The 12,575-nt window shown below is 62.4% G+C and overlaps 1 protein-coding gene across 1 annotated transcript in view; it reads right to left on the bottom strand.

Moving 5' to 3' along the window:
- The window catches only part of ONECUT3 (one cut homeobox 3), a gene marked incomplete at its 5' end in the record, with an annotated part of 18,290 nt that extends 5,720 nt beyond the window's left edge, over positions 1-12,570 (bottom strand). Inside the window, 2 exon segments of the mRNA XM_007472104.1 lie at positions 11,780-12,077; positions 12,079-12,570. Coding sequence (XP_007472166.1) covers positions 11,780-12,077; positions 12,079-12,570 — 790 coding nt within the window.
- Positions 12,571-12,575: the final 5 nt, after the last annotated feature.

Genomic DNA, 12,575 nt, shown 5'->3' with positions numbered 1-12,575 from the left:
TCCGTGTTCCCTGCATTGGCGGGCGGACTCTCAACCACTGCGCCACCGGGGAAGCCCCCCCCCCAATTTAATACTGCAACTTTCTCCCTCCTCTGCTTTTTCCTTTCTTTTTTCCACACCATTCTCCCACTCTATCCAGGGGTGCCACAGAGTGAGGGTTTTGGACCCAACTGTCTCTCCTGTCCACCCTCCATGACCCCAGGGACTGAGAATCTGATACTTGGAGCTGCTGATTCCAAGATGCTCTGATCTTAAAGATGGTGGGGAAGGTGATGGAGATAGAAATGATTCAGGTGGAGGAGGGGATGCAGGTGCACCACAGTGGCAGGTATACCCCATCCTGTTTCCCTCACTGCTATCAGTCTTTTTGGAGTCCAGGGATGAGGAGGGTCTGGGGCTGGCTCCTGGGGATCCCAGAAGCCCTGGCGGAGATCAAAGGAGATACAGAAGAGAACTTACTCCCAAATCAGCTGCCTCATGGGGAGCCCAGCAGGCGCTAACGGCGGGCTTTTCGGCTGGTCTGGCCCGCAGTTCCCGCAGTGACTGCAGGGGAGCCTGACCCCGCCCCAGCGCTGGCCGGGACTCCAGGTAGGAGGGTGGGCCCTGTTCCGGCAGGCGTTAACGGCGGCCTTGTCGGCTGGTCTGGCCCGCAGTTCCCGCAGTGACTGGCAGGGGAGCTGACCCCGCCCCAGCGCTGGCCGGGACTCCAGGTAGGAGGGTGGGCCCTGTTGGTCCACGTTTCAGGTGGCGGCAACGGGAGGTGAGTTGGGGGGACCCTCAAGTTCCCTTTCGTTTCAGACCCTTGGAGACTTGCTCCCATGGCACCTCTGTCCCTCCTGCCTTTCTACAAAGTTGCTCGTGTCCAGGGGCCCAAGAGGGCAGTCAGACCCGCCCCCACCGTGGATTACTGCGTGGTGACGGCCTCTGAGTCTCAGGTTCCTCGAATGGAAAATTGTCTTAATCATGATCTCTGCCTTGCCAGGCTCTGAGAAGGGGTTTAGCCAGAAAAGTCTTGAATACGATGGTGGGGCTGAAATGAGGCTCCCAGCTCCCATATGGGGGCCCCTGGGAGGAGCTAGGCTCTGGGCCCCACTTGCAGGGCAGCTGTGAATTTCTCCCCCTCTCAGGGCAGGCCTCAAGCCTCAGCACCTTCCCTAGAATCTTCCTGGAGAGGGGAGGGATGGAGAAAATGAGGTCTGGAGTAGGGAGTTGGGCTGCCTCAGCCAAAGAACTCCTAGACATCCCTCAAGGCCCAGCCCCAGTTGCCCTTGCCCCATGAAACTCTTCCCCTCACCCTCAGCAGAGCCCCAATTCTCTCCCCTAGGAGCCTTCTGGTGCCCAGCACAGAGTGGATCCACGGGAGGCTGCCGGCTGGCTGTGTTGTCCAATGCCTGACACCCCTGTGTGGGTGGTAGGGGACTCAGCCCAGACTGGAAGACCCTGCGCAGGGAGACCCGGCTGGTCACTGCCCTGGAGGGTCCTGTAAAGCAGGGGGACCCCAGGGAGGGCCCTCAGCAGGGAGCACCCTGTCCCCAGTCAGCCAGGGAGAAGCTGGGGCTGTGCAGCAGGTGGGGGAGGGGGTGTCCCTGGATTCAGTCGCCCCTCAGTGGATGGGGAGGATTGGGTCCGCAGTGGAGGGAGCACCTGTTCACCCCCATCATCACCTGACAAGCACCCGTCTCCCCTCCCCTCTGGCATCCTGCACCCTCCTCCTCACCCCCTCCAGAGGCCCACTGTGGTCTGGGTGGGCGACATGGGGGGATGACTGCCCCTGCTGTGCCTGTCCTGGGCCATCCCTGGCCCCAGCCGGCTGACCACGCGGGAGTCTGCCTGTCCCCCATCAGTTGGATGTGCCCGCTTGGGGCTGCACAGGCCCTGGCCGGGTGGAAGGCGGTGTGTGCAGTATGGCTTTGCTGTATTGGGAGGGGTAGCCACGCACAGCAGACCACACGCGTGTGAGGGACAGGGAAACTGGGAGGGTAGCCAGAGCCTTCGTTGCGACAGGCAGACAGGTGGGCAGCAGGTGGGGACCTGGAGGGGCGGTGGGGTCAGAGGCTCAGAGGATATGGCTGGTCAGTGGGCAGCGGGGGGAGACCCGGGAACCAGCAGGCCTCAGCCTGACGTTTGCTTGCAGCTGGCCTCGGGGGTTGGGGACACAGTGTGGGTGTCAGACAGAAGATTCAGTGTGAAGAATCAAGGGCGGAACGTGACTTGCTGGGTGTGACAGCCAGTGTGCATGGTGCTGAGCCCACTGGGCCTGAGTCTACAGGATGTAGGATGGGCCATCGAGACCCCCGGGGTGGCTCCTGTCTGTCTTCTGGCCTTGGGCCTGCTAGCTGCCCCACTGCCCTGCCCTTCCCCGTCAGCGGGGACGCTGGGCCTGGGCTCCAGGGGCCGAGTGGCCCTGAGCACACAGTCTGTGGACACTGTTTTCCTGGTTTATAAAGCGGGCCCAGCGACCCCTGGTCCTGATGTCCCCGTCTGTCCGTGGGGTTGGGGGTCCCAAGCAAAGCTGGCTCCAAACGCGGGCCAGGGCGGACCCTGCAGCTGCTCACTCCTTCCCCCTCCCCGCTTCACTCACACAGTTATCAAGCACCTCCTGTGTGCACTGTGTGCAAGGTCCCACGGAGCCTCGACGTGGTGTGAAAACACCGTCACCTGAATAATCGCACAGATACAGGGAAACCAATGACTGACTGTTCCCAGACAGGGCTGCCAGCTGCCCCCGCTGTGCAGCTCGGGATGGAGGTGGGCATGGTTGGGCTATCTGAGGGGGAAGACATGAGCCCGGCTAGGGGGGAACAGATCTGGCAGAAGCCAGGTGGCATCAGGAGGGTGGCTCCCCCCACTGTGAAAGCCTGGGTCTGACAGGGGAGGACAGCAACCAGACGGTGGCCCCAGAAGTGCTCATCCCTCTGTGTCACCCTCTGTGCAGTGTCAAAGCCACCACGGAGCCACTCTTGCCTGCCCCCAGGGCCCCAGCCCTGTGTGCCTGTACCACCCCCTTCCCAGTATCCGTCCACCTGGGCACGGGGTGGTGGTGTGGGAGCGGGAGCCAGAGCCACTGTCCTGTTCTCTCCCTTCCGGCCACCTCCTGCGCTCAGCTCAGCTCAGCTTCTCCGGGCAGACAATTCAATACGGAGCCAGGTCCCCGGCTGGGATGATGACCGGTTTCCTTGGCGACATGTCCCACCCCAGCCACCAGCTGCCCAGCCCCAGATGTGGGCCACATTGATGCCACCACCCTAGTGGCTTGTCCCCACTGGGCTGAGCTGCCCTGAGCATCCCCCGCTGGCCTCCCCTGGCCAGGGACAGTGAGTGACTTGCCCAAGGTCACACAGTGAGTCACTCGGAGGGGAGCCTGGAGCATATACAGGCCTCGGACCTGCTTTATCCACACCCTGCACTCCTCAGGGCACCGGGAAGAGGTTCCCATGGGTCGGGGGGAGGGGAGTCATCTCCAGGGAGACAGGGCTGAGCCAGGCCCCTGCCCTCAGATGTGGGCCCCCTGGAAGCCTCAGCAGCCCCTCCTCTGTCTCTGATGCCTCTCCACTCTCTGCCCCTCCACGCCTCCCCTGCCCGCCAGGTCCACACCTCCCCCTCCCCCAGCCTCTGAACGCACCTTGGCTGTCACCCAGCCTCCCTCCCCACCCCCCTGCTTCCCCTGATGGGATTTTAATGGCCGCATTTTCAAATTAGTTCTGAGCCTTTCAAAGACTTATCAGGGAAATGAGCGTTTCCACTGGGTTCTGGGCTGCCCCTCCCGGCGGGGGCGGGTGGGCTCCATCTGGTGGTTGCAACGCCTGGGGATGGGGGGACGGGAGTGTCCAGGGGCAGCTCTCACGCCTTGAGACCCGCCCCCCCATTCAGGCACTGGGGGGCAAACCTCATCAGCGGGTGCACACAGAGCTTTTATTTTTTTTAAAAAATGGTAAGAGTCACAGCGGCTGACAGCTAGAAATGGATTTGAAAAAGATGACAGGAAAGGACCCTTCGGTGATAAGAAAACGCATAGAGAAGCCAAAGCAGAAAAGGCCGGCGGGCGGGTGGGGGGGGGAGAGGTGGGGGAGGAGGACCCAGCATTTCAGTGATTGGGAAACTAAGCCACAGATAAACTCACAGGCAAAATTGTCGTGCTGCACGTGCTCACTGCAGCCCTGGGGGCGACGACAAACCACCTGGAACGTCCTAAATGTCCATTGGGCAGGGACGTGGTTGAAGACAGAGGAAAGGGCCAAAGAGAATACTATGCAGCAAGCAAAAATGCCTTCGAGGCTCTCTCTTTCCTGATGTGGATGTGCTGGGTGTCGGTGAAGCAAAAGCACAGCAGAACCGGTGTTTTTTAAAAACAGGAAAAGGAAAAGTACGTGCATTATGGCTGCCAGATTAAGTGTAACCTCTCTTTAGGAGGAGCAATATGAACTGTGGTTTACAGAAAGGGGACTTGCTCCACTTAAATTTGGAACTTGGCGAATGTGTCCGCTGTTTGAAAAAAATAATACAGCATTTTTTAAAGAACAGGGTGGGTAGACAGGACGGAGGTGGAGGAAGCAAGCAGGGACTTTGCCGTTGCTCCAACGCGCGCAGGAGGCTTTTCTTTGCGTGCTTCGTTCTCAGCCAGGCTGGGGATTCTAGTCTCCATGTGGGGAAACGGAGGTGCGCAGGGGAAGCGCCTTGTCCACAGTCCCGGGCCTGACCGCCGCCGCGCGCATCCCTCCCCAAGTGCCCTGGCCCCCACGCTGTGCTGTCTGCGTTCCAGGAGCTGTGACCCGATGTTCCGAGCGCACAGCCAAGCGCGCCAAGTCCGCCGCCGCCCTGGGTTGGGCCGGAGGGAGGCGAACCCAGAGGCGGCTCCCCATGGGTGGGATGTGACTTCTCAAGGGGTAGGATGTGGGCGCTTGTTGAGGGCGCGCCGGTGACCCTGAGGCTCAGAGGCCGCGGGTGTGCAGGGCAAGGGGCCGGGACCTTACACTGGGCTGCGTGCACCCATGTCCCTCCGGGCTGTGGAGGGCGGATGCACTCTAGATCCTTTTGGGTTTGTGAGATCCCACGTCCGCTCCGCAGCTTTGCCGGCACTGCAGGGCGGCGTTGGCCTGGTGGTGGAAACTGAGGCACCGACATCTTCCCTAGTGGGCGCGGATGCGCCAGGGTGCGTAGAAAAGCATGAACCCTGCTGTGCCTGCACTAGGTCCCCCATCACCTACCTCCGTCACCACGGGCGGACGTGACCCTCTCCCAACCCCCCCAGCTCTAGGGAGTGGGGTCTGGACAGCAGCTGCCCGGAAGTGGATGGGTAGGAGAGGTGGCCCAGCGGCTCAGCTGGGGGACCCTGAAAAATTCCCAGGCGCCAGCGAAGGTGTCGGCGGGGGGAGGGAAGTGGGTTCTTCCCTGCTCCCCAAGCACCGGGATGTGCCAGACCCCGACCGGAGGGCGGTGGGGGTCCTGGGCCGGAGTCTGCTCACACTTGCCCTAGTGTGGATGTCGGCGTCTACACTTGTGTCCTGTGAGGATCTACACTTATATTCCCGTTCCTTTGCATCTCTGCTTACGTTCCCCGTGTGCATCTACACTGTGTCGCTGGCACTGGCACGTCTACACTTCCGTCCCCTCTCTCCAGAGGCCCGCGCGGGTCACGGGCACCTCTCCTTGTCCGTTTCCATCTGCTGCCAATTTGTGGCTTTGTGCGTGTGACTCTTTAGGTCTAAGCCCCCGGCCTACCCCACATCTGTCCATAGGGCAAGACACCAGCAGCAAGAGAGTTGCTGAGAGAGCTTTTCCTAGCCCCACCATGTCCACACCTACTCAGCAGAGGGGAAACTGAGGCCGCAGGTGTCCCTGGACTGCCCAAGGTCAGGTGGGTCTCCCAGGCTGCCCCTGGCTCCCGGCCAGCCTCTTCCCTCCCCCACGAGCACAGCCTTCCTTATTGATCAAGGGCCATATTTAATTAAACACTTGATTCAAACCAGCCTGAGCTCCCCTGGTTCAGCTGAGCTCGCTGCTACGTACAAAGACTCCAGCCGCAGGGGTCCAGCCTCCATCCTTACAGCAGCTCTGGCTTCCCACCTCCCAGCCTTTGTCCTTGGTGGTTCCACCTGCATTGATTGACGCAGGACAGAAAGTTAGGGCCGTGGCAGGAAGTTTCCTCTACTTCTGGGCTCTTGGGAGCCACGAGGCACGGTACTAAGCAGGAGAATGATGAGCTCTGACTTACTGTAAGAAGCCCCCTCCAGCTTTGGAGAGAGGACATCAGGGGAGGGAGTGAAGCCTGGAGACCAGCAAGGAGGAGGCAGCGGCCAGAGGTGGGTTGCTCACACTAGAGTGGTGATGGTTGACAGGGAGGGAGTTTAGGGAGAATGGCTGGGTCTTGGTTAGTCCTAGGATTTTCAGCTAAGGGGACTTCAGAATAAAGGAGCCAAAGCCCAGCTCCAGCCCCTCACCCGGCAGATTCCTCTGTGTGCTTCTCTGTGACGGGAACGACCATCCTTGTCCCTCAGGCAGGAAGGTACCATCGGGACTGGGGTCCAAGGAGGGCTGGACCTCCAGTTCAGGGCCCAGGTTCCCTGTGAGGGCCGGCAGCCAGGAGGGGGCAGTTCACCAGGAAAAGCAGAAGCGGGTGGCTCTGAGTGCGGCAGGAGGACGCTGGGACCCGGCCCCCATCCCCAGGGTCTCTGGTGGTCCCTGGGGGGACTCATATGGGTCCGTGATCCTGTCCAACTCTGAGTTGGAAGGAAAAGTGCAGGCCTGCCCTCCCGGCCCAAAGGGTCACCCAAGCGGTTTGTAAACTGGACCTTGGCATGACCTTGAGAGCCTCCCTCCTGTCCCTGGCCTCAGTCCACTGAGCTCCCCTCCCAGCCTTTGTCTCTGCTGGGCCACCTGCCCGGAATGTCCCCCCATCTCTGAGGGAGGTGGGAGCCTGAGCATCTCAAGCCCCATTTACTAAAGGCTCTGAGTCACCCTGAGTGTGAAGCTTTGGCAAGCACCTTTCTTTCAGCCTTGGCTTGCTGGTCTGTAAAATGGGCTCAATATCCAAACTGGCTTAAAAGGTCCCTCTTTTCTGGTGGGTGATCCGAGGGGGAGGGGGAGGGTTTTCGGGCATCCCAGCCCGCCCCCTCCCCATCTGACAACCTACCCCTCTCCTCTCCCTCCCTCTCTGCATGGAATTGGAAGCCAGAATCAGTGAACCTGGGCAGGGTGCTGGTGCCGCCCCACTTGGGTCTTGTGGTCTAGAAGGAGGGACTGGTTTGGGGGACCCAAGGCATCATGCACAGCCCCTCATGGCCCTGGCACACACAGCCCCAGACAGTATCCCCCCACTCCCTGCTTCCGTGAGGAGGCCTGCAGTGTCCCCTCCAGGTCTCAGACCCCTTCTGGCTCCCCTGCCCACTCTCTGTGGGTCCCACAAAGCACAGGTTGCCAGGGGTGACCCAGGTCCTCCCTAAAGACAAGGAGATGTGGGTGTGAGTGGGTGATTAAGCAAAGTGGCCTCAGGGTACAGGGTCTGTGAATACATCCTGAGGGGCTTTGGGGGGGGCGGGGTTGATAAGAAAAACCTCAACAAACACCTAGGAGGTGGTATCTGATTCTGTCCATTTCTCAGATGAGGAAACTGAGACTCAGACCCTCACCCAAGATCAGTCAGTGACAGAGCCCGGGTGAGGCCAGGTCTCCAAATTCTCTGCTGGGGTGGCTTTCTGGAGGGGTCTGCAAGAGGTGTGGACCCTTGTGGGTGGATCAAGGTCAGGTTTTACTGAAGGTACATTGGTCTTTGCGGGCGTGGGGGGATGGGGGGAGGGGAGAGGGGGTCGAGAGTGCTTGCGGGGGGATGGATAGTGTCCCTCCAAGTGGGACTCCGGAATTGGACCTTGTGGGTTGAGTCTCTTCAGCCTCAGGACCCCCCCACCCCCATTCAACACCTGTCTGGGATGGTGGCTGCAGAATGGGGGGAGGGGTGGAGGAAAAGCCTGTCCTAGCCTGGCTGGGGGGGGCGCGGGCAGCTGGTGTGCCTTTCCCCTTTCCATCACCATCCCTTCCAGACTCCAGGCCCCTGGCCACCGCACTGCAAAGCCACCGCCAACCCTGACAACTGCCCTCACCGTGCCCACCCCCTGTCACCTCCGGAAATGGCTCCCTCTCTGCCTCAGTTTCCCCCATGGCCGGTCTCCCACAACCTTTAGGGATTCTGGGTCTGGGGCTCATCAGCAGGCGAGAAGGAGGAGGAAAGGGCCCTTCTTTCAATCGCCACCATCTGATATTTTATATATATTTTCTGATCAGTTACAAAAAATACTTTTCCTCCGGAGTTGCAATTTAAACAATATTTGAAGACGGCCGAAGTTATCGACCCGGCGACGGTGATGAATTAGAGACGGTAATTCGAATTCATCGACCGCCCCGCCCCCGCGGAGTCCGCCAGCCCCTCCCCCAGACCCTCTCCCGTAATTACTGTTTGAGACAGAGTCGGGGAGGGCTTCGAAGAGGCGGCGGATCCGAAGCTGTGGGAATCTGAGGATCCTGGGGTGGAGTAGGGCTAGACCCGCCCCCCCCCCATGGCCGTGGGGTTGGGGGGCTGCAGGATGGGCCATCCCCAGAATGTCAGACCCAGAGCCAGACTCCCCCAATGCACACACATTGTACAGGGGGGGTAAACTGAGTCACAAAGAAGAGGCAGGCCTGGGGGCAACGGAGTGGGGGACCCTCAGGTCTACCTGGCCAGATTTCTTGGGTGCTTCAGAGAAACAAAGAAACTGCCCTTCCCTCCCCAGCCCCAGAGTCGGGAAGGAGAGAGGCGGGGGAGCTGGGGGGTGACAGGATCCAGACTAGTGGAAACCAGCAGATGGGCAGCCGCTGGGACCTCTCAACTCCCCTTTCCAGTCTCTCCTTTTCTGTCTCTTTGACTTTCTCTCTTCTTTTTTTTGCCACTCTCTGTCCTTCCTTACCTATCTCTCTTTCTCTCTGTCTCTGCGTGTGTCTTTCTCGCTCCTGGTCCAGCGCAAGGACCGGACTACCTGACGGGACATCCGGAGCAGCTCGGCCAAGAGGCGAGGCCGGAGGCGGGCCAGCGCGAGGGGGTGGGACTGGGGCGCGGAGCTGCAGGGTCCCGGGAAGGTGGGCGGCTTTCGCTGGGCCCGGGATGGGGCGGGGGAGGAGGGAGGGCGGAGGTGAGTACTCCCTGCCGGGGTTGGACTGTGCGGGTCTGGGCGCAGGGAGGTGCTTTGGGCTGTCGCTTGCGGGTCGGCGCGTTGGGGAGGGATGCCAATCCAACCCTCCCCCCCCCCCCCCCCCCCCCCCCCCCCCGCAACCGCTGCGATTTGCCGCCACTTAACCGCTTTTCATTTGCGCAGCGACCGGAACTAAAGGCCTCTCGGCCGGTCGGTGCCTAATTACCCCGGCCCGGCCACCTCTGACATCCTAAGGCCAGCCCCGCGCTGTGGACGGGGTCCTGAACGCGCTAGAGGTGCGGCGGGGGCCCAGGGCCGGGAGCGCGGACCAGGCGGACGGGGGTGGAGTGGGGTGGGTGGGTCACGCGTAGGCAGCGGCCTGGAGGAGCCGAGGACAGGCCGGTTGTCGCGGCTCAGTGTGGCCTGGACCTGAGCATGTGCCAGGTCCTGTGCTCATCCTCTCCATTTACCCCACGTACCCCTGAGACGGCCACTATTCTGACTCCCACTTCAAAGGGGGAAACCGAGGCTCAGAGAGGTGAGGCGTCTGGCTGCTGCCGCAAAAGTCAGGGAGGCCCGGCTGGGATGCAAACGCGGCCTCAGTTTCCCCTGCCCTCCCCGCACTTAGACCGACTCTGAGAGCTGGTGCCCTGCTGGCTGGCACTGATCCCTCACAGCAGGCACCCGCCACAGGGACTTCTCACCTGAGGCTTGTCATTCTAAGACGCCCTGGCCAATCTGTTGGGTGGCCCCGAAGTGTGCCACTCAAATATCACAAAGAGGTCCAGTTAGTTAAATGGCAGTGACGGTGGAAAAAAATGGAAAGTGGTGTGTCCCTTGAGTACACACATGTCAGACACAATGTCCCCAAAATACATGCGCCGGGGAGGAGGCTGAAGGTGGCCAGTGTGCAATAAGTCAAACCTCACAAGTGACCCCATTCGTTGGGGGCTGCTTAGTACCTACAGCGTCAGAGCCATGCCCTTGGCCTGCTCCCTGATCACCTGCATCACACACGGCAGGCTGTGGCTGCATGTTGGTGTGACTGAGTGTCCCCTGTGAGCACACCTGTGTCAGTGCATGTGTCATGAGGAGTGAGTACTGCCCTTACACAAGACCGTCCAGGTTCCTGATGCCATTTCTAACATTTCACGGCCACCTTCCCACGCACTTGGTTACCTGCCACATAAAAGGAGGATTTAGTCCCCAATGTGGAGAATCTAGGAAGCCTATCCGGGGCTCAGGCAAGTCACCTTGTTCTGTAGAAGGGGCAACCGAGGCCCGAGTGTGGCTGCAGGTCCCCCAGGTTGTCCAGGACGCCTAGGGGGAGGGGAGCAACGAACACCTACCCCTCTCCATCCCCCAACGGCACCCCCTCTTCCCCAGCGCCCCCTGCCCGGCCCTTCACAGCTAAGTCCCTCCCTGCCTCCCTGCTTACGGGGTGCCTGGTTTGAGCCCCAGCCCACTCCATCCAGCCCCACTCGCCCCTGTGCGCAGAGAAGCGATCGATCAGGCGCCCGGGGCCGCTATTGTCTCCGCTGCTGGGGCGGCTGCAGCCCCTCCCCAGAGTGGCCAGGAAAAGACTCCCCCCAACCCAAGCCAGGCCACCGTGGTGACAGTGGGGGCTCTCCTGCACCCCACCACGCACACCCAGGAGAAGGGGTCCTGGCCGCCGGCTCTCTGGGGGCAGGTGTGGACCCAGCTGTTGTCAGCTGGGAGGGAGGAGGGAGCGAGGGGGCGATAAGCATCAGTGTGAGTGAGACACGGAGACAGAGGCAGAGAGAGGTAGAGAGGGAGCGGGACAGAGAGAAGGAGAAAGAATGAGACCAGGAGGAAAACGGAGACAGAGCAAAAAATTAGATCCCAGTTCGCCCGACAGAAAGAGAAGTAGAAACGAGAGAAACACAAAACGCAAAAGAGAGGCCAGTGCCGTGCGCGCACCCTAGCCAGGAGCAAACGCGTGGGGCGGGCGGCCGGCTGGGCTGGAAAGGCCTCCGCGCCGCGCGGGCCGAGGGTCCCCCGGGCTGCCCCTCCCCCGCCCGTTCTCGGGTGACCTTTGCCTGCGGCCGGAGAGGGGGAGGGGGCTATCGATCGCAGAGGCCCAGCTACAAAGAAGCGCGCGCTGGGGCCGGGGGCTGGCTGCTAAGGTTCTGGCACCCGGTGCACGGTCCCGGCGCTCTGCCCCGGGGCTAGAGGCGCAGCGAGGGGTCGTTTGGGAGGAGGGGAGTGGCACCCCGAGCTGAGAGCGGCGGCGCGTCTGGGGCACCCACCCCCTAAAACACACAGCACACATCACACACACAATGAGCGACCTGCTGGCAGCTTGGGGATCCTCCAGCAGTCTAAAAACGGTCCAGGGACCCTCTCCCAGTTCCCGGAGGGGCTGGGCGGGAGTCTACGGGAGGGACGGCGGCACAATCCTTTTCCCCCTTTTGCTGACGGAACTGACGGGCAGGGGCGCAGATTACGCTCTAGCCTCCTGCAAGGGGGTCCAGAGAGGATGGCGGGGCGCAAGGCCGCAGACTGGGGATGGAGCTGGGGCTCTCCGCTGTCGCACTGCTTGGTGCTGGGGAGCCCCGAGCCGGACCCCTAGGGTCGGGCGGCACGCGCCGCACTCCTACCTGCGAGGCGCAGCGCCGACATGCGCTGGAACTCGGGCTCCTGCAGCCACTTCCACATCCTGCGGAAGGTCTCGCGGCCCGACTTGAGCTTGCTCCAGGGCTTGGGGTTGCGCAGCAGGTCGGAGAGCGTGCCCTGCGAGCGGCACAGGATGCGCTGCGCGAAGATGGCCTGCGGGATGCTGTAGCGCTTCAGCTCCGCCGTGATGCGCTGCGCCACCTCCTTGGTGTTGATCTCCTCGGCCGCCGCGCCCGCCCCGGGGCCACCGCCTCCCGCGGCAGGGCCGCCGCCGCCGGAGGGTGCCCCCGGCGCCCGAACTGCTGCCGCCGCCGCCGCCGCCTCCGGGCAGCCCGCGGGCCAGCGCGTCCTCCGCGCGACCCAGCAGCGCGGCGTGAGGCTCGAAGGCGGCGGGCGGCAGCAGCTTGTCCCCCGCCAGGTGGCCCGGAGCGCCATAGGCGGCCAGCGGCGGCGGCGGCGGCGGCGGCGGCGGCTGAGGGGCGCCGTGCAGCGCGGGCGGCAGTGCGTTGGGCAGCGGCGAGAGCGGCGACCCCATGGCGGGCAGCTCCTTGCCGTAGGGCCCGTAGAGGTGACCCACGGAGGCGAGCGCCGCGCGCTCGTCGCGCATGAGGGTGAAGCTGCCGCTCACGCTGGCCGCCAGGCGCTGCGGCGGGGGCGGCGGGGGCGGCGCGGCCGCCGGGTGCGGGTGCGAGTGGGGGTGGCCGCCGTGCGCCCCGGCTACGGCCGCGGCCGCCGCGTGCTGGTGGAACTTGTCAGCCACGGCCGCGAGCGGGGGCAGGG

Source organism: Lipotes vexillifer, unplaced genomic scaffold, assembly GCF_000442215.2.
Source record: "Lipotes vexillifer unplaced genomic scaffold, Lipotes_vexillifer_v1.1 scaffold225, whole genome shotgun sequence".
NCBI lineage: Eukaryota > Metazoa > Chordata > Mammalia > Artiodactyla > Lipotidae > Lipotes > Lipotes vexillifer.
This window is presented reverse-complemented; position numbering and strand designations above follow the sequence as displayed.